The 27634-nt window shown below is 42.5% G+C and overlaps 1 protein-coding gene across 2 annotated transcripts in view; it reads left to right on the top strand.

Moving 5' to 3' along the window:
• Positions 1-3402: 3402 nt before the first annotated feature.
• Positions 3403-27634, top strand: part of DGKI (diacylglycerol kinase iota) — a gene marked incomplete at both ends in the record, with an annotated part of 451691 nt that continues 427459 nt past the window's right edge. For both annotated transcript variants that reach the window (XM_079711562.1, XM_079711561.1), the window contains one exon: positions 3403-3806. In XM_079711562.1, coding sequence (XP_079567688.1) covers positions 3403-3806 — 404 coding nt within the window. The remainder of the gene's footprint in view (positions 3807-27634) is intronic.

The raw sequence follows: 27634 nt of genomic DNA, 5'->3' as shown, positions 1-27634 counted from the left end.
ATGTCCTGGCTATTGTAAATAGTGCTGCAATGAACATTGTGGTACATGACTCTTTTTGAATTATGGTTTTCTCAGGGTATATGCCCAGTAGTGGGATTGCTGGGTCGTATGGTAGTTCTATTTTTAGTTTTTTAAGGACCCTCCATGGTGGCTGTGTTAATACACTCTTTAAACATGCAAACACACACCTGATTGGTCCATCTGGCTTTCCTGTTAGCCTGGAAGACATTCTGTCTCCTGTTGGTATATATTTATTTAATCAGGCAAAACTCAAGATTCTAGCTAAGGCCACTCAACTCTGACTGATTATCACTGTTTTCTTATGTACCTTTCCTGAAATATTATGTTTGTAGCTATCCTCTCTTTTTCTGTAAATGGTAGCATACTAAGTACTCTGAACCCTGTTTTTCTTTTAGTTATATTTTTGAGATTGTTTTATATCAATACCTTATCAGTTTGCCTTATTCCTCTTAATGACTGCAGAGAATTCTATTATTTGGTTGAAAGATAATTTAAGTAAGTAGTCCTATATTAACAAACATTTACATTGTTTTTAGTCTTAAATTTTTAGTGTACACTTTCAAGGATATCAGAGAACAGATTCCTAGAAGCATAATTGCTAGGTCAATTAGGTTGGCATTTCAAATATTGGTGGATCTCTCCAAATTTCCCATCAGAGACTATACCAAACTCTACCAACAATTTGAGAAAGTGTTGGTTTTCCTGCCTCCTTAGCCAATACCATCTATTTTCAAATTGTTTATTCTAAAAAATGGCATCATATTATAGTTTAAAATTGAATTTATTTTAATTTTTAATTTAATTTTTTTATTGAAGTATAGTTGATTTACAATGTTGTACCAATCTCTGCTGTACAGCAAAGTGACTCAGTTATACATGTATAGACATTCTTTTTTTAAATATTTTTTTCCATTATGGCTTATCACCAGATATTGAATATAGTTCTCTGTGCTAAACAGTAGGACTTTGTTGTTTATCCATCCTATATATAATAGCTTGCATCTGCTCATCCCACATTCCCAGTCCTTCCCTCCCCCACCTCCCTCCCCCTGGCAACCACAAGTCTGTTCTCTATGTCTGTGAGTCTGTTTCTGTTTTGTAGATAGGTTAATTTGTGCCATATTTTAGATTCCACATATAAGTGATATCATATGATATTTGTCTTTCTGACTTACTTTACTTAGTATGATAATCCCTAATTGCATCCATGTTGCTGCAAATGGCATTACAATATTTCATTCTTTTTTATGGCCGAGTAGTATTCCGTTGTATAAATATACCACATCTTCTTGATCCATTCAGCTGTTGATGGACATTTAGGTGGTTTCCATGTAGTTAGCTAGGCTAATTTTAGGGATGGGAGGAACTCAGAAAAGGAGGCAGTGGACCCACGTATGCAAAGATGGGAGCAGAGAGAGCATCTGGGACTGGTACACAGTCCAGTTCAGAGTGACACTATCAGGACAGGGTGGAGGGGAAGTGGGCAGGGCTGGCACACCACCCACTAATGTGGCCTTGAAAATCAGTGAAGGGGTTAATTGAACTTTGCCCTAATGACAATACAATGTAATTGGAAGACTTTTAGGTAGAGGAAAACATATCCGAAATCTCTGGGGGGTTGAGCTAGAGAATTGATTGGAGGAGCATATGGAGAGCTGTCTAGCAGGAAGGAGGAGTTAGGAAGCTGTCTAGTAATTCAGATAAGATGACATTTCCTTGGTGTTACGATACACTAGGTCGTCACAGATCTCATTTAACATGACTGTTGAAGCACCTAACATGCCCATTCTCCTCTGAAAATGGAGCACGCTGCATGGGGGGTGGCGGGGGGCTGAGGGGCAGAGACCTATAATCAGGCACCCTGGGTGTAATACCTGGTTCTGCCAATTTCTAGTTGCATAAGCCTGAGCAACGGGGAGCATACATTTGAGGGGTAGAGTAAAAAGCACAGAGATAGGCACGCAAAGTGCTTAGCACAACATCCATCATGTAAAAACCAGGGCTTAATAACCACTAGCTGTTTTTTAAATTATTTTTATTATTATTACCTTTCCTCACTCCACTCTGGAAATGCCCTGACCCTTGGCTTATTATAATGTACACGTGCAGCAAATTACAGAATGAGGGAGTTGAGAGAGATCTGAGGTATCTTATTCAACCTCCTAATTCTAGTCGTGAGAAAATAAAGGGGGGGAAAAATCAAGCAACTTGTTTGGCGTCAGCAGCGCCGACCTGAAATTCTTCCCTGGTCTGGTTCTCTCATTGCCTGTCCATGTATTGAATACGTATGTATTTTGGTTACTACACTTAGCCTTCAGTATAAATCTTTCTCGTGTTTGTTGACAGCAGTGATTCTTGCGTGAAAATTCCTAATTTGGAAAACTATCTGTCTCACACACTTTGTTGCACAGCATTCAAACCTCAGAGTTTTCAGTAACCTTAGAAACAAAAACAAGAGACCGGTGGACAATTAAATCTGCAGAGACGGCAAGCTTGGCTTTGTGTCGACAGTGGGGTCCGCGGAGGTGGGAAGCCCCTCCTCGCGCGGGCCCTTCCTTTCCTTTCCGCTCTGCCGCGGCAGCGCCCAGCGCTCACGTCCTCACTTTGCCTCCTGGATTCTCTCAGTCTTTCTGCTTCGCTGAGGGGCCTGTGATCCGATTCAATCTATGAACAGCTGTTTAGGAAGATCTTTCTATGTGTAAGGAAGGCTCTGGGCTGGGGGATTCAGGGATGAAAGGGTCCCAGCCCTCGCCCTGAGAGAGGAGGTAGGCGCTTCGCCTGCATCTTAAACTGGACCTCCTCCTCATCCCTTAATGTACCCTGCTCACGAATTCTCTCCCAGGTTCGCCCCGACCACGCGCCCGCTGCATTCCCCCCGAGGTTTCCCACGTAGGGAGGCTTCTGCCAGGCTCCGGCTCTGCACGGTCGGGTAGCGGCGGTGGGGAGAATGCCGCCCCGGACATCAGGCATCAGGGGACGGGGACCAAGGTGGGCGCTACCGCTCCCGGGCCGGCTGCCTGGGCAGGGCACCTCTCCCTTCCCGGTCTCCGCTTCCTCGTGTCTTAACCGGGGTGCGGCACGCTGTCCTCCGAATTTCCCTCCGGAGCTCTCCTCTCTTGCTGCCAGTGTCCGCGCCCCCAGCCCGACGCCTCCTCATCGCCTGCCCTCTGTCGACCTCTCCGGCGACCCGACGCCTCAGGGCAGAGTTCAGGTTCGGCCCTGGCCGGTGCCCCCGATTTAGGAAAAGGCCAGGGGGGCGGGAGGGCGCGGGTTTGCAGCGGGAAGGGAGGGGCAGGCGGAGGGAGGTGGCCTCTGATTGGTCGGGGAGGGGGAGTGGAGGCACGGAGTTTCCCACAATGCCCCGGTGCGGGGCCGCCGCGGATGGATGCTGCGGGAAGGGGCTGCCATTTGCCGCCCCTGCCAGCGGCGCGCAGACCTGTTCGCTCTCCGGCGGTGGCGGCCGCCGTCAGCGCTGTTCGTCTGTCCGACTTCTGCAGCGGCGCCGCCTCGGCTCCCTCCGCGGCCGCCGGAGCGGTCGCCATGAACCCCAGCTCCTCGGCGGCAGAGGAGAAGGGGGCAACGGGCGGCAGCAGCAGCAGCGGAAGCGGCGCCGGGAGCTGCTGCCTGGGCGCCGAGGGCGGTGCGGACCCGAGGGGCGCGGGGGCAGCGGCGGCGGCTGGGGCCGCTGCCCTGGAAGAGCCCGGGGCCGCCGGCCCGAAAGAGAAGGACGAGGCGCTGGAGGAGAAGCTGCGGAACTTAACTTTCCGGAAGCAGGTCTCTTACAGGTAGGAACGCGAGTCCGGCAGCGGGAGGCAGGTGCCGCCGCGGGGCGCGAGACCCGCTCTGCGCCCCCGAAAGGCGCTTCCTCGGACTTGGGGGCACCTGGCGCCCTCTCTCTCTCTCTCTCTCTGCCTCCCTCCCTCTCTCTCTTTCCTTCTCCCTCCCCCTTCTGGGCTATGTGTTCACTTCTCATTCCCATCCTTCTGGGCTGGAGGGAAGCTACGTGCGCCAGGTTTCCCCCCCGGAACTGGAGAGAAGACTGGGTCCCTGAGGTCAGAACAACAACAGTAAAAATGCGCGCGCGCGCGCGCGCGCGTGTGTGTGTGTGTGTGTGTGTGTGTGTGAGCGGGGTGCACACACACATATGCCAGGTTTTCTTGAGAGAAGTCCTCAAAGTTGTCCCTACGCCGGGGTCATCTTCAACCACTCCCCCTACCTTGCCGATTTTACTGGGTGAACCTTTGGCACTAACTTGATACTTGAGATCACGGACAGGCAGAAAAGAACAGCGTTCTATCCTGAAGAGAAATCCTTATGGAAGTTGGACCTGCATTGAAATATCCCATTAAGGAAGAGTCGTTGTGAATCTGTGTCTGTAGATACGCAACTGGTTCCGGAGGGTCACACGTACACGTGGTCTCTCCCTCTCTCCTGGGTGTGCCCAGAAGGACTACTTGGGAAGCCTGCTGGCAAGCAAGGGGTGGGGGAGAGAATGGGGCCGTGCTTGCCCCTAGGATGGGTGTACTTACAAGACAAGGACAGTGTGGGGTAAATGGCCACCGAATGACTCCAAAAGACTACCCCAAATTGTGTCAGGATTCACGAATGAGAAATGAGGATCCAGTAGGTTCTCTCCTCCCCCCTGCCCCCCACCTTAAGGCAAGAATAAAGATATTGGTAGATTTGGAGAGTTTTGGAGACCCTTACTGCTTGTTAATTTTAAAAGTTGAGGTGGTAAGCATAGAATTACAAAGATGTGCACTTCCTTGGCCTTGGAGTATTTCTTGAAAAGGGGTCAGTAAAAGCATCCTTGTGACCCTCCTCATTTTAAGTTAGCAGTCCTTTCCAGAAGTGCTTATAAAGTTTTAAGCCTGTCACACCATGTGGTGTTATGTAAGCAAAAGCAGATGACAGAGGTGTGTGGGTTTGTGAGGGTGTGTGTTGTATTTCTGGGAGCATGTGTGTGAATCACCGGGATCCCCATTGGCATTGCCTGGACTGGAGGCCCCGGTCACTAGGGCATGTGCTCTGTGTCTCAGTGTTGGCTCCTGACGACTCCGAAACGGCCTTCCTGGGGAGGGTGTTACTCCCTCATCCCCCATGTGCATTTTGTTCACTGTGCATTGAGGGAGTTTCCTACCTGACTTGCTCTTTTAGTTACTCATGTAGATCAGGATGAAATGGATCTTTCTTTTTATATTTTTGGTTTCTAAAAATAGACACGTGGTGGAGAGTGAGGTAGCTCTAGGGAGGTATGCTAGGACACAGGCAGTTCTACTTCTTAGCTATGATGGCCTGTCTGGCCCTTAGGGGCCCAGGGGCTACATTCAGCCTAATTTCGGAACTGCGAGTTGGAAGGGACAGTTGATAATGCAGAGCACATTGTGGGTCTGGGCTCCTGGGCCCAGAATTGTTCCTGTGTCGTTGGTATTCATCATCGTGACACCTCACTGGGTAGGGCTACAAAGCCAGAGTTTGCAAGGGAAATCATTTCAGCTCGCTTCTTGGCAGGGGTCATTCCCTGAGCCTCTCTCTTGGAAATGAGTACTCTGTGAGGCCATGGCTTTCTGGGTTGCATGCTCACACATGCATGTGTAAGGGTGTGCACACGCAAACATAGACATCGACCCAGACACGGTGTTTTTCTAGCAAAAGGATAACACCGCATCTGCCTTACAATCCACAGAGGTGGATCCCACTTTGTGAACATCATTTCCTTTTAAATAAAGCTTTACAGCCCCCAATTCAGGAAGGCTCCTGCAACAGCATCACCTCAGGTGGCTGGTTAAAAATGCCCACCACCCCACACTTACAAAATCAAACCCTCTGTGGGTAGGAATTTTTAACAGGCTCCTCAGGCAATGCATAAGCACACTAATATCTGAGGATTGCTGCTTTGCTCCTTTTTTCCAAAGGCTGAACAATTGATCTTTGAACTCATAAGCCATGCCCAGCCAAACAAGGCCAGGCAGTCCCAAAGTCAGAGGAAAGACAGCAGAAGGTAGGTATTTCATCTGGCACGTGTTTGTCCTGGGTAACCTGGAGAGTGTCTCCATTTTGATGATGATGATGACTTTTTTAGAATCATGGTGAATGGCCTACCCATTCACCAGGGCAGCCATTTATGTTGGACTCAGATGTAGCTGGGCCTGGCCATTTCGCTGGTGGGTTAATGAATGGTCTGAAAGAAAAGAGCAGCTTTGGCTGGAGCTGGGCATTGGCTTCTCAGTGAGGACCACATCCCCTCACTTCTGGGGGGCATCTGAGGATGGCTTCTGGTGGAAGTTGATGGAGAGGGGTCAGGAAGACCTCACAGAATGGAATCTAAGTGAAGGGGTTGAGTTAGGGTGTGAAGTGTGGCTGCTGTGTAAGGGGGATCATTTGAGGTGGGGAAGAAGAGATCTGCAGGTGGTCAAAAAAATCTTTAGAAGAACATGGGTATTTGCGGAATGACACTTGACAGGAGAGAAGAAGGGGGCTGGGGGAGATGGTGTGCGTGTGCGTGTGTGTGTGGGGGTCTCATCTGCTCTTTCTGTTGCTAAGGAACATATAAGCTGGGGTTTAAAAATAAATGAGGAGTGGGTGGGCATATGCAATGACTCCTGTCTTTTTAGGAACCAGAGCCCTTTACAGAAAACCTTTAAATAACCATTTCTGGAGGCAGATTATTCATTTTGCTCGACTTTTACTTTGTTAAGTAAAATAAACTCCTTTATATACCCCTCGATTTCCCCTCATTATCTTCTCTTTCTTTTTTTGGGAACCATTTTTCTCATGAGAATTTTTCCTTTATTTCAGATTCTGCTCCCCTAGAGCAAATAGTCTCGGTAGATTGTAAAGCTGAAGGTTTTAGAAGGCAGTGCAAGTGAGCTGGTACTTTTCTCTTAAAATTACTACTTCCTTTTTCTTTGCAAATTATGGTGCTGCAACAGATACATATGTGCCGATGACTATGTAATGTGTAGGAACTGTTTTTTTTTAACCAGTGTAAGAATTCCCATTTAAGTCAGTAAAATAAAAAAAAATCATTTAGAAACATGCAGGGGAGGGGAAGGAGAAGGTAGCTGATGTTCGTTGTCTTCTGTGTACAGGCACTGCACTAAGTATTCTTGCATGTTATATCTTATTTACTATTCAATGACAGTTTTATGATGTGATTATGGTTATTTCCATTTTATAAACAAATGAACCTGAGGCTTAGACCTTGGGTAAGAGGCAGCTTTAAACCCAGATCTGACTCTAAATGACATTCTCTTTACACCCCATCATGCTTCCCTAACCATTCACTTCTGGCTCGAACTCTTCCCTTGGGTGTCTGGGTTTGCGTGTTGTTGTGTAGCATAAGCTGTTCTTTTACCTCTTCTGTAATATATCACAGGTCATTACTTATTATCTCTTGTATACTTTGTTCTTTGGACCATGTCCCTTTGACCATATAATTTTAAGTAACTCCTGTACTCTTTCTGAGATAGAAATGAATATAAATTCATGATCACCAGAAAATATATTGCTTTTGCTTCTGAGAACAAAACCACCTACATGACACCTGCCATGTCTGTGAAGATACCCAGGTTAGAATTTTATATGCCTTTTCATAAAAACTACACAGGAGTTGTGTAGGTGAACCTAGATCCAGTGAAGAGCTGGCCTGTCTGTACCTCTTTGAGCAGCATAGAATAAATGTTGAAGTGTGATTTTGTTTGTAAGGAGGACTGGACAGTTACCATTACTTATGAGATAGTAATGCCTGTGCTTCAGTTTCTCTACTTATAAACCAGGATGGTAATACCAGACCTTCCTGAAAGGGAGTTTTTGGTATGAGATAAAAGTAGCAGCAAGGAGCTTTTAACTTCTTAGATTATGCTGTAAGGTAAAAAAGGGTCTCTCATTCTTTACAGGTTGATAAGAACAAAGTATTTCCATTTTGAGTATTATCCTGCAACACAAGATTGTGATTTTAAGGAAAGACTATTAGAATGTTGAAAGCCAAGTAGGAGAGCATGGACATTGTTCTTCTTGCATGGGAATCAATATTGTATGGGGGGAAGTTTTCTTTTCCTGAATATCCGTATGAAGCATCCTCCTTTGTAAATACTTTTATTTTATTTTTAAAATTTTTTGTCTGCTCTTTACACATTTGTTTGATATTTAGAGACTTCAGGATCAGATAAAAACCTTCGTTCTAGATTCTCCACCTACTGCCCCTGGACTAGAGTTTCCTCTCTGTGCATGGGAGTTGAGTTGAGGAAAGAAGACAGGTTCTCTTGTCCAAGCCTGCCTGGAATAGTGCTTCTGGAAGACAGAACTGCAGGCTGGAGATGAGAAGTGCTGGTGGCCAGCCCCTCCCTAGGTGAAACCATATCCCTGGATGGGGAGCAAGGTGGAAAGGGAGCCCTGCCTTCTTGGTGACATGTGCCTGGAGAAGACCTTCCTTCACACTGAGCTGGGGAAGGGAGGTTTTTAAAAATTTGGCTTTTGGAGGTGTCAGCGCAGCCATTTCTTACTAGGCACTCTGATCTGAAGTGCTGGGTGTGAGGCCTCTGCATGAAGCACCTCGTGAACAAGTGAAACTAGACAAAGCACAAAGGAAAAGAAAAAAAAAGCAAGCTGCAAACCCTCTGAAAAAAATGCCTCTGCACCTCTAGCTCTTGCGGAGGTTGGCATCTTCAGTGGAGTCTCCTATTGCAGGGGGACCTTCAAGATGACGGAGGAGTAAGATATAGAGATCACCTTCCTACCCACAAATACATCAAAAATACATCTACATGTGGAACAGCTCCTACAGAACAGCTACTGAACATTGGCAGAAGACCTCAGACTTCCCAAAAGGCAAGAAAATCCCCGCATACCTGGCCATGTGGCTGATAGGGTCTTGGTGCTCCAGCTGGGTGTCAGGCCTGAGCCTCTGAGGTGGGAGAGCTGAGTTCAGGACACTGGACCACCAGAGACCTCCCGGCCCCACATAATATCAGTCGGTGAGAGCTCTCTCAGAGATCTCTGTCTTAATGCTAACACCCAGCTCCACCCAATGGCCAGCAAGCTCCAGTGCTGGATGGCCTATGCCAAACAACTAGCAAGACAGGAACACAACCCCACCCATTAGCAAAGAGGCTGCCTAAAATCATACTAAGTTCACAGACACCCCAAAACACATCACCAGATGTGGCACTGTCCACCAGAAAGACAAGATCCAGCCCCACCCACCAGAACACAGGCACCAGTCCCCTCTACCAGGAAGCCTACACAAGCCACTGAACCAACCTCACCCACTGGGGTCAGACACCAAAAACAATGGGAACTACGAATCTGCAGCCTGTGAAAAGGAGACCCCAAACACAGTAAGTTAAACAAAATGAGAAGACAAAGAAATACACAGCAGATGAAGGAGCAAGGTAAAAACCCACCAGACCAAACAAATGAAGAGGAAATAGGCAGTCTACCTGAGAAAGAATTCAGAGTAATGATAGTAAAGATGATCCAGAATCTTGGAAATAGAATGGAGAAAATACAAGAAATGCTTAACAGGGACATAGAAGAACTAAAGAACAAACAAACAACGATGAACAATACAATAAATGAAATTAAAAATACTCTAGAAGGAATCAATAGCAGAATAACTGAGGCAGAAGAACGGATAAGTGACCTGGAAGACAAAATAGTGGAAATAACTACTTCAGAGCAGAATAAAGAAAAAAGAATGAAAAGACTTGAGGACAGTCTCAGAGACCTCTGAGACAACATTAAATGTACCAACATTCGAATTATAAGGGTCCCAGAAGAAAAAGAGAAAAAGCAAGGGTCTGAGAAAATACTTGAAGAGATTATAGTTGAAAACTTCCCTAACGTGGGAAAGGAAATAGTCAATCAAGTCCAGGAAGCACAGAGAGTCCTATACAGGATAAATCCAAGGATAAACATGCCAAGACACATATTAGTCAAACTATCAAAATTAAATACAAACAAAAAATATTAAAAGCAGCAAGGGAAAAGCAACAAATAATATACAAGGGAACCCCCATAAGGTTAACAGCTGATCTTTCAGCAGAAATTCTGCAAGCCAGAAGGGAGTGACAGGACATATTTAAAATGATGAAAGGGAAAAACCTACAACCAAGATTACTCTAACCAGCAAGGATCTCATTCAGATTTGACAGAGAAATTAAAACCTTTACAGACAAGCAAAAGTTAAGAGAATTCAACACCACCAAACCAACTTTATAGCAAATGCTTAAAGGAACTTCTCTAGGCAGGAAATACAAGAGAAGGAAAAGACCTACAAAAACAAACCCAAAACAATTAAGAAAATAGTAACAGGAACATACGTATCGATAACTACCTTAAATGTAAATGGATTAAATGATCCAACCAAAATACATAGATTGGCTGAATGGATACAAAAACAAGACCCATACATAGGCTGTCTACAAGAGACCCACTTCAGACCTAGAGACACATAGAGACTGAAAGTGAGGGGATGGAAAAAGATATTCCATGAAAATGGAAATCAAAAGAAAGTTGGAGTAGCAATTCTATATCAGACAAAATAGACTTTAAAATAAAGACTATTACAGGAGACAAAGAAGGACACTAAATAATGATCAAGGGATCAATCCAAGAAGGAGATATAACAATTGTAAATATTTATGCATCCAACATAGGAGCACCTCAATACATAAGGCAAATGCTAACAGCATAAAAGGGGAAATCGACAGTAACACAATAATAGTAGGGGACTTTAACACCCCATTTTTACAAATGGACAGATCATCCAAAATGAAAGTAAGTGAGGAAATATAAGCTTTAAATGACACATTAGACAAGATGGACTTAATTGATATTTATAGGGACATTCCATCCAAAAACAACAGAATACACTTTCTTCTCAAGTGCTCGTGGAACATTCTCCAGGATAGACTATATCTTGGGTCACAAATGAAGCCTTGGTAAATTTAAGAAATTGAAATCGTATCAAGTATCTTTTCCGACCACAACACTATGAGACTAGATATCAATTACAGGACAAAAAAATGTAAAAAATACAAATACATAGAGGCTAAACAATACACTACTAAATAACCAAGAGATCACTGAAGAAATCAAAGAGGAAATCAAAAAATACCTAGAAACAAATGATGTTGAAAACACAATGACCCAAAACCTATGGGATGCAGCAAAAGCACTTCTAAGAGGGAAGTTTTAGGAATACAATCCTACCTCAAGAAGCAAGAAAAATCTCAAATAAATAACCTAACCTTACACCTAAAGCAATTAGAGAAAGAAGAAGAACAACAACAAAAACCCCACAGTTAGCAGAAAGAAAGAAATCATAAAGATCAGATCAGAAATAAATGAAAAAGAAATGAAGGAAACAATAGCAAAGATCAATAAAACTAAAAGCTGGTTCTTTGAGAAGATAAACAAAATTGATAAACCATTAGCCACACTCATCAAGAAAAAAAGGGAAAAGACTCAAATCAACAGAATTAGAAATGAAAAAGGAGAAGTAACACCTGCCACTGCAGAAATACAAAGGATCTGAAGAGATTACTGTAAGCAACTATGTGCCAATAAAATGGAAAACTTGGAAGAAATGGACAAATTCTTAGAAAAGCACAACCTTTCAAGACTGAACAGGAAGAAATAGAAAATATGAACAGACCAATCACAAGCACTGAAATTGAAACTGTGATTAAAAATCTTCCAACAAACAAAAGCCCAAGACCAGATGGCTTCACAGGTGAATTCTATCAAACATTTAGAGCAGGGCTAACACCCATCCTCTCAAACTCTTCCAAAATATAGCAGAGGGAGGAACACTCCCAAACTCATTCTACAAGGCCACCATCACCCTGATACCGAAACCAGACAAAGATGTCACAAAAAAGAAAACTATAGGCCAATATCACTGATGAACATAGATGCAAAAATCCTCAACAAAATACTAGCAAACAGAATCCAACAGCACATTAAAAGGATCATACACCATGATCAAGTGGGCTTTATCCCAGGAATGCAAGGATTCTTTAATATATGCGAATCAATCAATGTGATACACCATATTAACCAACTGAAGGAGAAAAACCATATGATGATCTCAGTAGATGCAGAAAAAGCTTTTGACAAAATTCAACAAACATTTATCATAAAAACTCTCCAGAAAGGAGGCATATAGGGAACCTATCTCAACATAATCAAGGCCATATATGATAAACCCACAGCCAACATCATTCTCAATGGTGAAAAACTGAAACCAATTCCTCTAAGATCAGGAAAAAGACAAGGTTGCCCATTCTCACCACTATTATTCAACATAGTTTTGGAAGTTTTAGCCACAGCAATCAGAGAAGAAAAAGAAATAAAAGGAATCCAAATCGGAAAAGAAGAAGTAAAACTGTTGCTGTTTGCAGATGACATGATACTATACATAGAGAATCCTAAAGATGCTACCAGAAAACTACTAGAGCTAATCAGTGAATTTGGTAAAGTAGCAGGATACAAAATTAATGCACAGAAATCTCTTGCATTCCTATGCACTAATGATGAAAAATCTGAAAGAGAAATTAAGGAAACACTCCCATTTACCATTGCAACAAAAAGAATAAAATACCTAGGAATAAACCTACCTAAGGAGGCAAAAGACCTGTATGCAGAAAACTATAAGACATTGATGAAAGAAATTAAAGATGATACGAACAGATGGAGAGATATACCATGTTCTTGGATTGGAAGAATCAACATTGTGAAAATGACTATACTACCCAAAGCAATCTACAGACTCAATGCAATCCCTATCAAACTACCAATGGCATTTTTCACAGAACTAGAACAAAAAATTTCACAATCTGTATGGAAACACAAAAGACCCTGAATAGCCAAAGCAATTTTGAGAAAGAAAAACAGAGCTGGAGGAATCAGGCTCCCTGACTTCAGACTATACTACAAAGCTACAGTAATCAAGACAGTATGGTACTGGCACAAAAACAGAAATATAGATCAATGGAACAGGATAGAAAGTCCAGAGATAAACCCACACACATATGGTCACCTTATCTTTGATAAAGGAGACAAGGATATAAAATGGAGAAAAGACAGTTTCTTCAATAAGTGGTGCTGGGAAAACTGGACAACTACATGTAAAAGAATGAAATTAGAACAATTCCTAACACCATACACAAAAATAAACTCGAAATGGATTAAAGACCTAAATGTAAGGCTAGACACTATAAAACTCTTAGAGGAAACATAGGCAGAACAGTCTTTGACATAAATCACAGCAAGATCCTTTGTGACCCACCTCCTAGAGAAATGGAAATAAAAACAAAAATAAACAAATGGGACCTAATGAAACTTAAAAGCTTTTGCACAGCAAAGGAAACCATAAACAAAATGAAAAGACAACCCTCAGAATGGGAGAAAATATTTGCAAACAAAGCAAGTGACAAAGGATTAATCTCCACAATATACAAGCAGCTCATGCAGCTCAATATCAGAAGGTAAACAACCCAATCCAAAAATGGGCAGAAGACCTACATAGACATTTCTCCAAAGAAGATATACAGATTGCCAACAAACATATGAAAGCATGCTCAACATCACTAATTATTAGAGAAACGCAAATCAAAACTACAATGAGGTATTACCTCACACCAATCAGAATGGCCATCATCAAAAAATCTACAAACAATAAATGCTGGAGAGGGTGTGGAGAAAAGGGAACCCGCTTGCATTGTTGGTGGGAATGTAAATTGATACAGCCACCATGGAGAACAGTATGGAGGTTCCTTAAAAAATTAAAAATAGAACTACCATATGATCCAGCAATCCCACTACTGGGCATATACCCTGAGAAAACCATAATTCAAAAAGAGTCATGTACCACAATGTTCATTGCAGCTCTATTTACAATAGCCAGGACATGGAAGCAACCTAAGTGCCCATCAACAGATGAATGGATAAAGAAGACGTGGCACATATATACAATGCAATATTACTCAGCCATAAAAAGAAATGAAATTGAGTTATCTGTAGTGAAGTGGATGGACCTAGAGTCTGTCATACAGAGTGAAGTAAGTCAGAAAGAGAAAAACAAATACTGTATGCTAACACGTATGAATGGAATCTAAAAAAAAAAATGGTTCTGATGAACCTAGGGGCAGGACAGGAATAAAGATGCAAATGTAGAGAATGGACTTGAGGACATGGGGAGGGGGAAGGGTAATCTGGGACAAAGTGAGAGAGGCATGGACATATATACACTACCAAATGTAAAATAGATAACTAATGAGAAGCAGCCGCATAGCACAGGGAGATCAGCTTGGTGCTTTGTGACCACCTAGAGGGGTGGGACAGGGAGGATGGGAGGGAGATGCAAGAGGGAGGAGATATGGGGATGTATGTGTACGTAGAGCTGATTCACTTTGTTATAAAGCAGAAACTAACACACCATTGTAAAGCAATTATACTCCAATAAAGATGTTAAAAAAAAAACCCCAAAACTTGGTTTCAGTTTACTGTTTCCTTCCTCAATAATTACTTAGGACTTGGCTAAGTGTACACTTCCTCCATCAAGGCACACACCAGGCAAGATTGCACTCGAACTACTGTCCAGAGTCCTTAATCTGCTCTAATTGATCTTTTAGAGGCTCAGTTTTCACATGGGAGAGTGACAGCCCTGTGTCTTGTGGCATCAAGGGATGATGAAGTTGATGGGAGCTTTGTTGGTGTTCATTTCTGCTGTGGCAACAGCAGCATTGCCTCATAGGGTCAGATTCAGTTAGACTAGAACTAGGTCTTTGGAACTCTACTTTCTAATCGGAGAAAATGAGGACTCCTAGTGAGGGTCCAGGCTAGCTGCACCTTCCAGGCTTTTCTGGACTGGGATCTGGGATACACATTCCTTACCCAACCTAAAGGTGTCCTTGAAGTGGGTTCAGAAGCACTCGCTCTGAGACCGGAAACATGTGGAAGGACTGTTGCCTACATGTTGGGCTGTGACATTTGCTTTCTTATACAGTGTTATATTGGTAACATTGATCCTAATTATTTTTTCTGAGACCCTATAACTGTCATTTTAGGACAGTAGTTACTGCATTAATGTTGGTATATGAATGGACAGCTTGGGGAAGAAGGTAAGGAGCAAAGCAAAATCTTAAGTTGTTAGGCTTTTTATGTTTCTTTGAAGTTGAATTTGCTTGAAATCACTGTAAAAATGGGCAAATTTCAAATGGTTTGAAGTGGTTGGAATTGTTTGAACTGGATGGAATGTTGGGCCTGTTACAAGGCATGACAAACCCTTGCAATATAGATTAAAGAAAGAAAAACGCCAAGTTAGGTCTGTTTGCACGTAACGCTCCCATAACTCATCCCTGGCTTGTTCATCGGGCAAACTCCTCCTTAGGCTTGAACTCAAAAGGGTCCACTTTTTGTGGTAGGTGGTTGGTCCTCTCCTGTCCTCACATGATGCTTTTAAACAGCTGTGTTAGGACTGAATTGTAATTTTATCTCCTGGGAATTAGACTAGGATTTGAACCTGGCACGTTCTAGCAGATCTTGGGAATGTTATGTCACCCCTTTGAGGCTCACGTGGTAATAGTAATACCTCTCTTAGAGGTTTGTTAGAATTAAATGAGTTACTTTAGGTAGAGAGCTGGGCACGGTGCCTTGCACAGAGTTAACTTTAAATGTCGTTTGCTTCCCTGCTAAGTTGTTAGCTCCTTTGAGGACAAAAATTGCACCTTATCGTTTGAATCTCTGAATCCTGTTCTTATTGCTCAGTAGGTGTTGGATAAATATTTATTGAATGAATGAATTTAATTGCCTTCTTTATTTTTATTTATATTTATATTTTTTGCGGTACACGGGCCTCTCACTGTTGTGGCCTCTCCTGTTGCGGAGCACAGGCTCCGGACGTGCAGGCTCAGCAGCCATGGCTCACGGGCCTAGCTGCTCCACGGCACATGGGATCTTCCCAGAGCGGGGCACGAACCCATGTCCCCTGCATCGGCAGGCGGACTCTCAACCACTGCGCCACCAGGGAAGCCCTAATTGCCTCCTTTAAATAAACTACTGTGTTATTCATTCCCTGTCCATTTCAACTGTGATTTTTCCTTTTTACTCAGAGAAAGGTCTGCCTTTTTCTCATTTACACTTTGTGCAACGGCCCAGGACTGTTTCTGTTTACAACTTCCTGTGTGAGTACCTGCGCCAGCCATTTGGCCAGCTGTTGGAGGCTGGAGAGGGGTGGCAGAATCTCTTGCTTAACCAGCTATTTGCAGCTTGTCAAAGAAAAGGCCTTAATTTGCCTTCTGAGTAGCACTAATTAGCTCTCCAGCTCTCTGTCTGTCTCATCCCTTTCCAAGGGGCATCATTGATTTTCTCCTCGGGGAATGTTCTGTTGACTTGTCCTTCTGTAAGTAGAACTTAGAACGTGCAGAAAGATGGCTGCCCTATGTTCCCGGAATCTGCCCTGACCGTGGTCCAGCCACCCCGAGGTAACCCCCATGACCTCTGTTCTGTATTGTTACTTCACTCATTCTCTCCTTCCAACTCACCTGACTGACTGCTGTGGAAAAGTTATTTTAGGAAGAATTCCTCAGTCAACTTCGTGACTCTAAACTAAACCTTTGTTTTGTTTTTAACTTGTTTAATAACAAAGTCTTTGAAAATGTGCCAGCTCCTTTTTATTCACGTAACATATAAAGCCCCTGAAGAATGGCTGATGAGTTTCCTGACATCCGTAGGGTTCAGAGAGGTGGCATGAGTACTGTTTGGGTAATTTTAGAAAAAATCAACCCATCAGGGCTGTGTGTATTGGCTGAGGGAGGGAGCTGTGGTTGGGTAGAGGTGGGAAGAAGGCTCTTTGCAGATTAATTTTAATGTTTTTTCCTTCCAGCCCTGAGGTTTTGTGAGCCTTTGAAATGGAGCAATTACCGTTTTTTAAAGGCAGCGGCTTTTAGATGGGGACTTGGAGAATTCTTGTGCCTAACCTCCATGGGTTTTGCTCAAGTGGAGAATGGCCTTTAGATTTTCAGACTCATAAATAAGGAACCAATTCTAAGTTAAGCTATAATACTAATGGTCTGGTTTTTGTTGCATGGAGGGGGAAACATTCAAAGCTTAAAACAGTAATAATTAAACCACAATCAAATCTTACTGTTCTTACTCTTCAATTCTATGAGGGGCAGAGTAGAGTAGTGGCTAAGAGCCCCAGCTCTGGAGTCCTACCTCTTGGGTTCAGTTCTCCACCTCTGCCTGCTGTGGGACCATGGGCAAGTTACTTAGCGCCTCTGTGCCTTAGTTTCCCTGTCCAATGGTAATGACAATAGTACCTACCTTGTATGATTGTTTGAAGGTTGACACTGATAATGCTCCCTGTCACAAAGTAAGTGCTGTGAGTGTGTTTGTTAAGGTGGTATCATCCATACTTAAGCCCAGTTAAAGGAGCAGATTTCTTTTTTCTTTTTTTATAAATTTATTTATTTATTTTTTATTTTTGGCTGCGTTGGGTCTTCGTTGCTATGCGCGGGCTTTCTCTAGTCACGGTGAGCAGGGGCTACACTTTGTTGCGGTGTGTGGGCTCCTCATTGCGGTGGCTTCTCTTGTTGTGGAACACGGGCTCTAGGGGCATGGACTTCAGTAGTTGTGGCACGTGGGCTCGGTAGTTGTGGCTCACAGGCTTAGTTGTTCCGTGGCATGTGGGATCGTCCCAGATCAGGGCTCGAACCCGTGTCTCCTGCACTGGCAGGTGGATTCTTAACCACTGCGCCACCAGGGAACTCCCCGTTTTTTTAATTTTCAAAATATTGAACATTCATCAAACGTCGGTAGCTAGTGATAAAATTATTCAGATTATGTGAAAATGAGATAGATATACACCTAGGAAATTTAATTTACAGGCTTGGCATTCATTAAAGTGTAGAATATGTACTTTTCCTTTCACAACTTATTAAAAACTAGTTCACTCGTACTAGAGGATGTGAAGAGGAGAAAGCTGCTTCCGAGTGCTCTGGAAATCGGATCAGGCAGAAGGCCAAGGTCGCAGAAGACAGGCGCAGTGAGCAGAGGAATCAGGGAACAGCAGCCCACAGCCCAGCTGGTCGGCTGGGAGCAGGAAGCCAGACATGGAGGGCTGGGGAACAGGGGTCTGAGAGCTTCCCAGTGTCAGGAATAGACAAGTAGATAAAGCCAGAGGTACTAGAAATAGAGTTGTCACCAGGGACCCCAGGAAAGAGGTTATTTCTCTTCTGGCCTGGCTGGATGATGTCTTCTTTGTATGTGCAGACAATGGCTGGCTGCAGTGTCCTGGCAATCAGAGAAAAAAGCTCCCAGATGCTACCTGTCCTGGATTATTTCAGAAATGGAAGGCGCAGCCTTCTGGGATGTGCTATCGGTTATCTCAGCCAGACCAAACAACATATTTTATTTTTTTTAATTTTAGAAGATTATTCAATATTTCTTGAGCAAATAAAACTGGCTCAGGACTGTGAAGTAAGCACTGAGGAAGTGAATCCATTTTTTTTCTTCAAAAGGCAGAGATAGGGCAGTCTGGTTGCTTTTGTGTATTATGTAGATCTTCGGGAAATAGCCAGAAAATAGACTTCTTGCAAGGTCCAAAGAACATTTTAAAATGTGTCATTCCTTTGTATGTAAGATGTCAAAATTTAATGGAAAAATTAATTTTTGTTTTAAAAACACTTGAAAGCAATTTGTTTAAAGATTTTTAAAAAAAGGAGCTTTACGTAAGCCTAACTGGAAGCAGTTGGAAAGGGTTCCGTGTATCACTTGGAGACAAACTTCTGGAAAATTCTTCAAATTGAAAGGACTTTGTTCTTATCATTGTACTATGTACATGACAGGGTTTCAGGCAATCTCTCAGACAGAGAGCACTCCCTTTAGAGGTTTTTAAGAAGACAGCCTGATTTAAAACAGTTTCTTCCTTTTAAATTGGCCCCATCTCAATCAGTAAGCTGTAGTGTATTTTTGTTTCTCTCCAGTGGAAGCACCGTCTTCAGCACCTGAAGTTAGACAGGAAGCAGAAGAACCTTGAACCCCAAAAGCTGCAGAGCATGGTCTTCCTGGGCAGAGTGAACACCCACGGGGCCACCTACTTTCCCAATGCACCCTGCCTTTTCTCCCAATGACCAAAAAGCAACAGACATCACTGTTCTCACCCATCCCAGTAGCCATTGGTAGACTGTTACCTGAGACTACAAAGGCAGCCTGTGTACTTCCAAAGTTCTTTTGAAGTGCAGCTAAGAGAAGGAAAAAGCTTTTCTTGGTTCAAGTTGGACTGCAAGTGTTAATTTACTTACCTACCTACTTGTGTGAATATTAATTAGTACAAGTTACTGATTTTATGAAATGCTTAATCTGTGTCGAGAGCTGTTAAACATTTTATATATAGTATTTCATTTAATCCTCAACTGAGTAGGAACTATTATTATTTCCATTTTACAGATAAGGCCATTAAGGCTTAGACTTTAATCAACTTGCCTGAGGTCACAAAGCCAGTTAAATGTCAGAGTTTAGATCTATGCCCATATTTGCTTATTGCCTCCCTAATACAGTTTTTCACTTTGGTTCTTCTTCAACCTTTTCCATTTCCTGTGTGCAAATAGCCATATTTCTACCATCTAGTAGTTTATTAGACCAAAATCCCTTGAGAAGAGAGAGCTGTGTGTTTCATCGTGGTGGGCCCAGGCAGTCCGAACACAGGACAGAGAGAAAGGCTGATTGGCTTTACAAAGGTTGATTGGCTAAGAAAACAAGAATTCCTTCCCTGTTCAAGCATAGACTCAGCTCTGTGAATAGCTACATGCTACTGGCAATTGTAAGGAGGCCAAGACTGAGCTTTCCTTGGTGGTTCTTTTTAAAACTATATGAATTTTCCATTGTGTGAATGGGGGAATAAATCCAGTTTTCTGGGGCCAGGAAATGATTTGCAGGGATTATAGCCTGGTACTCACGGATTCCAATTCCACCTCCAGGACAAGACCTTATGAGTTCTTGTAATCAGAGTGGAACTTGAAGGGAGGTAGGTAATAGTTCAGTGACTTGGGGTCCAGTGAAGAAGTTAGGAACCATTTATGTGCACTTTGTGTGGCTGAAATGGCATAGTAGGTACCTTTTTTTTTTTTTTTTAATATTCTAAGAAGAGTTGAGTCTTTCTCCTTTAACTGAAGGGCCTATTCAGGCTTCAGGTACTTGGAATATAAGTTTTTCCATAACAGCATGTTTCAGAATTCATAAATATATTCGTGTGTGTAGTTATAGACACCTAGAAAGTTCCAAAGGATCATTTAAAAACCCTGAGTCATTCTTTCACATTTGAAGAAAACCTTCAGAATTCCTTAGCAAAATAAATCTCTAGTTCAAAAATAAACGTCAAAGCTATTTAAAGATTAAAACAGAAGCTTTCTATGAGCCAGTGCAGAATTATAACAAAATCTAAGGGAATTTATTTTTTTAAAGAAAACAGATTTCTTAAATTGTTAATACTGACTAAATTTAGGTACTTATAATAAAAATGTGTTTGGTGCTTTTAGAGCTTTACCATTTATAAATTGCTTTCACATAATTGATCTAATTTTACCCTCAAAACAGGTAGAGTGGTAGAGCAGGTGTTGTTTTCATAGACCTTGTACTGTACAGGAAACAGCCATGACCACTAAGTGCCTGCCCCAAAGTCACATGCCACTGACGGGGCATTGCCAGGCTTAGTCTAGTTTTTGGATTTGAAGTCCCATGTTCCCTTCACTTCAGTGCCCTGCCTCCTTGCACTGCTCTTTGGAAAGAGAGTTTGCAACACTTCTGTTCTGTTAATTTTGCTTACTTGAATTTTTCTCAGTTGTTCATCATGGTGAACAAAGTTGGAATCCACCACTGGCTGGCATACCAGGTCCATATCGCACTGACGAGGATAATGACCTAATTATCATCCTCATGACTCTTCCTGTTTACGTGAAAACCCTGCAGTGACACCACCAGCATGATGGTAGATGTTTAGTACTCCTCCTACAGGGGGGGAAAAAAAAGAAGATAGAGAACTATTGAGGCTCTTCCTTTGCATTAGTTGCTAAACAGCAGCCATTTCACTGTAAAGGAGATTAGGCTCAAGGAATGACATAGGTATTCCCAGAATAGCATTTCATTTTTATAGCAACTGCATTTCATGTCTCCATATAGCATATGCTCCTGTGGCTCAGTGATTTTAGGAGAAGAAAGAGGTGCCTCAACACATTTGTTGAATATATGGAGAAAATTCAATATAGCTGATCACCTAATAGCCACACTCCCATGTTCTGTGATTAAAAGTGGGCAGCAATCTTAAGGATTTGGAAGCACTGCCGAACAGGTATGTTTTTTGAGGCCATATCTGACGTGAACCGGTAACATCTTGATGGAATACTCTGGATAGTTGTGAATTCTGTTTTTTGAAGTAATATGGCGTAACGCAAAATTTGGTTGCAGCCAAGGAGTTGGATTGTGGCCAAGATTTCATTGTATTGAGATTTTGCAGGCAACTCAAGACTCTTACAATGAAGACAAAAGTCAAATGATAGGTTTTCATTGCTTTAAACTTTTCAGTATTTTCTAAATTTTCCACAATCGCCGTGTATTCCATTTGTAGTAAGAATAAATATTTTTAATAAAAACATAAAAAATGAAGACAAAAGAAAGTACTGTATAAGGCTAGCACAAGTCGTGGAGTTTATCAGGAAGAAGGGTCGGGGTATTAGAGGAGAAGATGTGTTTAATGTCCCTATAAGTGTGAGTGTGAAAGGGGAGATGTCAGAGTACAAAGGTGGCAGGTGATCTGTTTTTTTTAGTTGCACTGTCATTAATTTTGAAGGCTGCATGATCCACGTGTGGGAGCTCAGGGTCCTGCCTTTCCAGGCATTTCCGCCATCTCTGTTCTAGCTTAGACAGACTGTGGTGAAACTTGTATGTATCTAGACAAGTATCTTGTCTCCAGAGAGCAAACTTTGTTGTTTTCTAACAGTGCACTGCACACCATCACCCTTTAGTCCTTCTCTCCAGGCCATTTGGGAGAAAATACCTCTTTCCGGGAGCAGATGGGATGCTTGGAAACTGGTCTTTAACTTCCAGTAAATTACCCTCCCATTTATGGCAAAGTACCTCTTCCAGGAACTAAAAGTCATCTTTGGAAGAAATAACACATGGACGAACGTTGTTCACAAATGGTGAACGGTTATTCCCACTGAGGTGCTGGGTTCTGTAGCATGGCTGTTTTCAGCATCTCTCCAGCAATTAGTGCTTCTCATATATTTCATTGTGTACTTTTTACAATCACTCAAAACAGCTTTGGTGAAGCATCTCTGGCACTATAGGAACCCGTTATCCACATGGGAAAATCAAGTCAAGAAGGACGGGGGAGGAGAGGACTAAAATAATTGACTTCCTGGCCTGGTATGAAACCATAGAGAAGCAAGATGCTAAGTGTCTCCCAGAAAAAGCATATCTGGGAGGTGCTCAGTGGAGTACTCGCAGCATTATTAATGGTTATACCAATAATAATAACAGCATTTATGAGGCCTTACTATGTGTGCCAGGAACTGTGCTGAGTGCTTTGCATATAATATTTCTGTTAATTCTTACAACAGCCTTATGAGGTAGGTGTGATTGCTATTTAGTTTTACAGAAGAGGAAACAGGCACAGAGTAACATCCCAGGGCCTCACAGATAGAGAGCTTTGAAGCCAGGATTCGAATGCCAAAAGAACTCTCTGGCTAGTGCCCTTAAGCATTATTCTGGGCCGTACGCTCGTATAAATGTATAAATATACCCTGTTTTCCTTTTGGGAATTACCTCTACCCTGTTGTGTGCAGTCTTGTGGGATTGTACGTCATGGTGCCTGGCTCTGTACCGTGGAAGGCAGTGAGGTCTTTGGGGGTTGTTGTAGGCGGCTCCTTTCACCACCCTTATTCCTCCTTAAGGCATGAGACGTGAGCGTGGACATGGACTCTTTTGGACTTGGCCTCTTAGAGGACTGTCAAAGGAAGTGCCAGTCTGTTCATTTCCATTAGCAGTGCCCTGGCAGGGCAGTTCCTGCTGCCTTGGTTCCTGTCCTTTCCAACCATGGATCACCAGCCTTTCTACTGAACTGTGAACTATCCAACATCTTTCCAGTGAAGTTCCTTTTTGTTTAAGTTAACCAGGGTTGGTTTCTATTTTTTGCAACTAAAAATACAAAACAAAAAAAAAATGATAAAATATCTTTGCAAAAAGTCCACCAGCCTCTCCTGGTGACTGTCTTCCATGCCAGGAGTTCTTGGCTACATTAGGGAGATCCTGTTGGTTAGATCTAATTGTTAGAAAGTGTTGTCATAGAAAAAACTAAAGTATTACCATTTCCTGTATATTTAGCATGAATTAGGTACTTTATGCCTCCGTTTTTGTTGTTCTCTTATTTAATTATCCAAACTTTCTGAGTTAGTTATTTATATTATACAGACAAGGACACTGAATCTTACAGAGGGGAAACAATTTGTTTCAAGTCAAAGAGGTATTAATTGATGGAGTCAGGATTCAGACTCATTTCTAGGTCACCCAAAGCTCACATTTTTTCCTATTATACCATGCTGTCTCCATACTGAGTCCAAAATGGACTCCTTTATTTCTTACCTACTGGTATTACAGTTTCACTTCTGGGGCATATTCAGGATAACCCTCCTCCTTTTTCTTTCTTTTAAATATTTATTTATTTATGGCTGCGTTGGGTCTTCATTACTGCGTGCAGGCTTTCTCTAGTTGCGGCGAGCGGGGGCTACTCTTCATTGCAGTGCGCGGGCTTCTCATTGTGGTGGCTTCTCTCGTTGTGGAGCACAGGCTCTAGGCCCACGGGCTTCAATAGTTCCGCATGTGGGCTCAATAGCTGTGGCACGCCGACTCTAGGGTGTGTGGGCTTCAGTAGTTGTGGCTCGCGGGCTCTAGAGCTCAGGCTCAGTATTTGTGGCACACGGGCTTAGTTGCTCTGCGGCATGTAGGATCTTCCCAGACCAGGGCTGGAACCCGTGTCCCCTGCATTGGCAGGCGGATTCTTAACCAGGGCATTCCCGTCCTCCTTTTTCTATATGATAGGTCTTCAAATATTTGAAGTCAGGTATCACATTTTTCTTTAGCCCTCTTTTCTTTGGACTAAACCATCTCCACTTTTATTCTTCACTTATCTCTTATCTAAAGGTGATTTTGAATCACCTTCCCTTTTCTGGCTATTCCTAATTTGACAGCATACTAGTTTATCCATATATGGCCTTCTCTATAAGAACTGAGCAGTAAACTAAAAATGGGGTCTAACCAGGTCCATCACTAGAGCATATGATGTCTTTGTTAGAATTGGAAACAGATCCCAAGTCTAGGTGGACAAATGAACAAAAATCCTCCCTTAATCCCAAGCTCTGTCAGCCCAAGAGCTAGGATTTGGCATATGGTGGGTGGCACTTAGGCTGGATTTCAATCTCCATCTGACCCTTGACTGGATGCCTTAGTGCAAGACACCATCTGCACAAGTGTAGGTATGGCTCTGGGGGACTTAGTTCCCTTGCTGTGGCCACTGGTTGCCATGAGTATATGGATTTGCATGGGTGCAGGCCAATTGCTGTAAAACTCATTCCAAAAGCCAAATTTCCAGGCTGCCAATTCAACAAATTACTGATGACATTTCCATAGTTTTGCTTAGTTTGCAGACATTTCACTTAAGATTCGTCATTTCAGTTTGGCTAAATGTTTATTTGGCATGTTTTATATTTACTTTAGACACCAAACACTTCTAGAATGTTCAAGATTCCTCCTCCTTCCCTCCCTTTATTTCTCTCTTCTTTCCTAAATAAGAAAGGGAAAGCTCTCTCTCAACTACTATTTACTATTATCTCTATTTTTCAGACTTATGCCTGTCCTGCCCTCCCCTGGACCCTACTGATGATAGAGAAATGCCTGTGGTCAGCTCTTCTAACACTGACTTAAGCTATTTGTCTGAGAGGTTTGGGTGAACTTTCTTTTAGTGCGTTGCAACAGAGCTGATAAAGAAGTCCATCTGTACTTTGGCTAAGCCTATATTTGGTGGTCAAGAAGATTACTTATTTTGTCCAGAGGAGAGCATTTTACTGTTCCGTGGTGGACACGAGACACATGCGCCTCTCAAGAGCAGTTAAATACATGAAATTTGAAATCCAGTTCCTCAGTCACACTCCCTACACATTAACTGCTTAATTGCCATGGGTGCTAGTAGCCACCCTATTGAACAGCACAGGTGTAGACCATTTTCATCACTGCAGAAAGTTCTACTGAATGGTGCTGCTTTGAAGGATTAGTGTCAAGGAACTAATTTATCAAACCTACAGAAACCTCTAGCTGGTCATCCTTAAACAACAACCTTGAATGACACAGTCCTTGAATTAAGAAGTCTAGTTCCATAATTAAGAAGTTACACTTTAGAGGTATAGCTAGGAAGGCGAGAGCATTGTAGATGGGGAAAAAGGGAAAGACATTCTGAGTGTTTTCCATCATCCTGCTTGTCATGTGTTCCTCCCCTCCTCACTACAGTGGTGACTGATTTCCACAAGGGTAGAGATGGGGTTTGTCTTCTCTTTTCTTTGTAAACTGCATCTTCCCCTGCATTGCCAGACACACATGGCACTGTGCGGGAGGGAACATGTTCTGTGACTTTTGGATGCACTGGCTGATTTGTCACCGAAAATACTTAGCTCAGCTTGTACTAGTTGCATCTGGGGGTAGAGTGAAGGGTGGGGGAAGAGCAGTACTGCTTCTCTACTTGTAGATTCCTGAAATTCGGGCAAGGGCATGGCCCAAGATACAGGGTGTAAACTTGGAGTATGGACGTGTAGCTTCAGATTCCGTCCATGTCATGGAAATTGCTTATTATGCCCTGTTTTATTCTTAACATTAGTTCCCATGGCATTCAGTATTTATTGTAAATTCACCAGGGAGGCATGGAAGTAAAAGCCTGGACTTAAACCTTTAATGTGGCTCACCTGGCTCCTACAGGAAAGACCTTAGAAAGCTATGAAAAGAGTTTCAAGGACAAAGCAAAAGCCCCAGGAGAATCCTTGTGTGTTTGTGTGGATTCTCTCTGGTGCTTTGAACTGCCAATACTGCATACAAGGGTGTTCTAAAAATAGCCCGAGTAACGTGCATCTCCTGCCGAAGGGAGTGAGATAATTTGTGAGGATGATGAGAAATGGAAAAGGAGAGAAGCTGTAGAGATGAGAAACGAAATACATGAATCTCAGCGATCTCTGAGGCTCTCCCCCTCACTGAGTGCTTTCTTTGAAGTCTTGATATTGAAAATCAGAAAAAAGTACTAAAAAAAAGGTGTCACTGGGAGAAACATTGGGTTTTTCTCACCTATGTTTTATAATATAAGCAGTTCCCTGGATAAAAATGGACCTGTTTGATAAGAATAGTCATGGGATACTCACTCGCTACACGTGCAAAGCACGATTTCAAGCCCTCAGTGAGGAATCCAAAGTTAAATAGTGTATGATTTCTCCCTTAAAGTTGGTTCAAGTTGCTTATAACTTATTGGGGAAACAAAAAATGTTTTGAGTGCCTACTGCGTGCTAAATACTATGCTAAGTGCTAGAAATAAAAGAGAAATAAGAATCTCTGTTATCAAGAATTTATGGTCTAGCGAGGGAGAGAGGCAATGAGTTGAGCTGAAACAGTACAGAATGATAAACACAGAGATAGAAGGATGCTGGGGGCAGGGTGTGGGAGGCCAGAGGAAGGGTGTGGCAAAGATCTTCTGGAGCAGGTGATGGTTCACTGTGCCTTGAAGAAGGAAGAGGACATAGCTAGGTGGAGATAGCTAAGTGGCTTTGTTCATACCACTGGTTCAATACAGAAAACATACCATAAGTTCTTTTTTTTTAACATTTATTTTTTAAAGTATAGTTGATTTACAATGTGTTAATTTCTGCTGTACAGCAAAGTGATTCAGTTATACATATATATACATTCTTTTTCATATTCTTTTCCATTATGGATTATCACAGGATGTTGAATATAGTTCCCTGTGTTATACAGTAGGACCTTGTTGTTTATCCTTTCTATATATGATAGTTTGCATCTGCTAATCCCAAACTCCCAATCCGTCACTCCACCCCCACCCTCCCCCTTGGCAACCACAGTCTGTTTTCTACGTCTGTGAGTCTGTTTCTGTTTTGTAGGTAGGTTCATTTGCGTCATATTTTAGATTCCGCATATAAGTGGTACCATACGGTATTTGTCTGTATCTCTCTGACTTATTTCACATAGTATGATAATCTCTAGTTGCATCCATGTGGCTGCAAAGGGCATTATTTCATTCCTTTTTATGGCCGAGTAATATTCCATTGTATATATGTACCACATCTTCTTTATCCATTCATCTGTCGATGGACATTTAGATTGTTTCCATGTCTTGGCTATTGTGAATAGAGCTGCTATGAACATAGAGGTGCATGAACATACCCTAAGTTCTAAATAGCAAACTAGAAACAGAATTTCAAAACACAGTCCATTTATTTGTAATGTCTTTGGAACAGCATCCCCCCATTGATCATTTGAATATCTTGAAGGAGGGGAAGCTTTACAC

Source organism: Hyperoodon ampullatus (assembly GCF_949752795.1).
Source record: "Hyperoodon ampullatus genome assembly, chromosome: 9".
Lineage (NCBI taxonomy): Eukaryota > Metazoa > Chordata > Mammalia > Artiodactyla > Ziphiidae > Hyperoodon > Hyperoodon ampullatus.
This window is presented reverse-complemented; position numbering and strand designations above follow the sequence as displayed.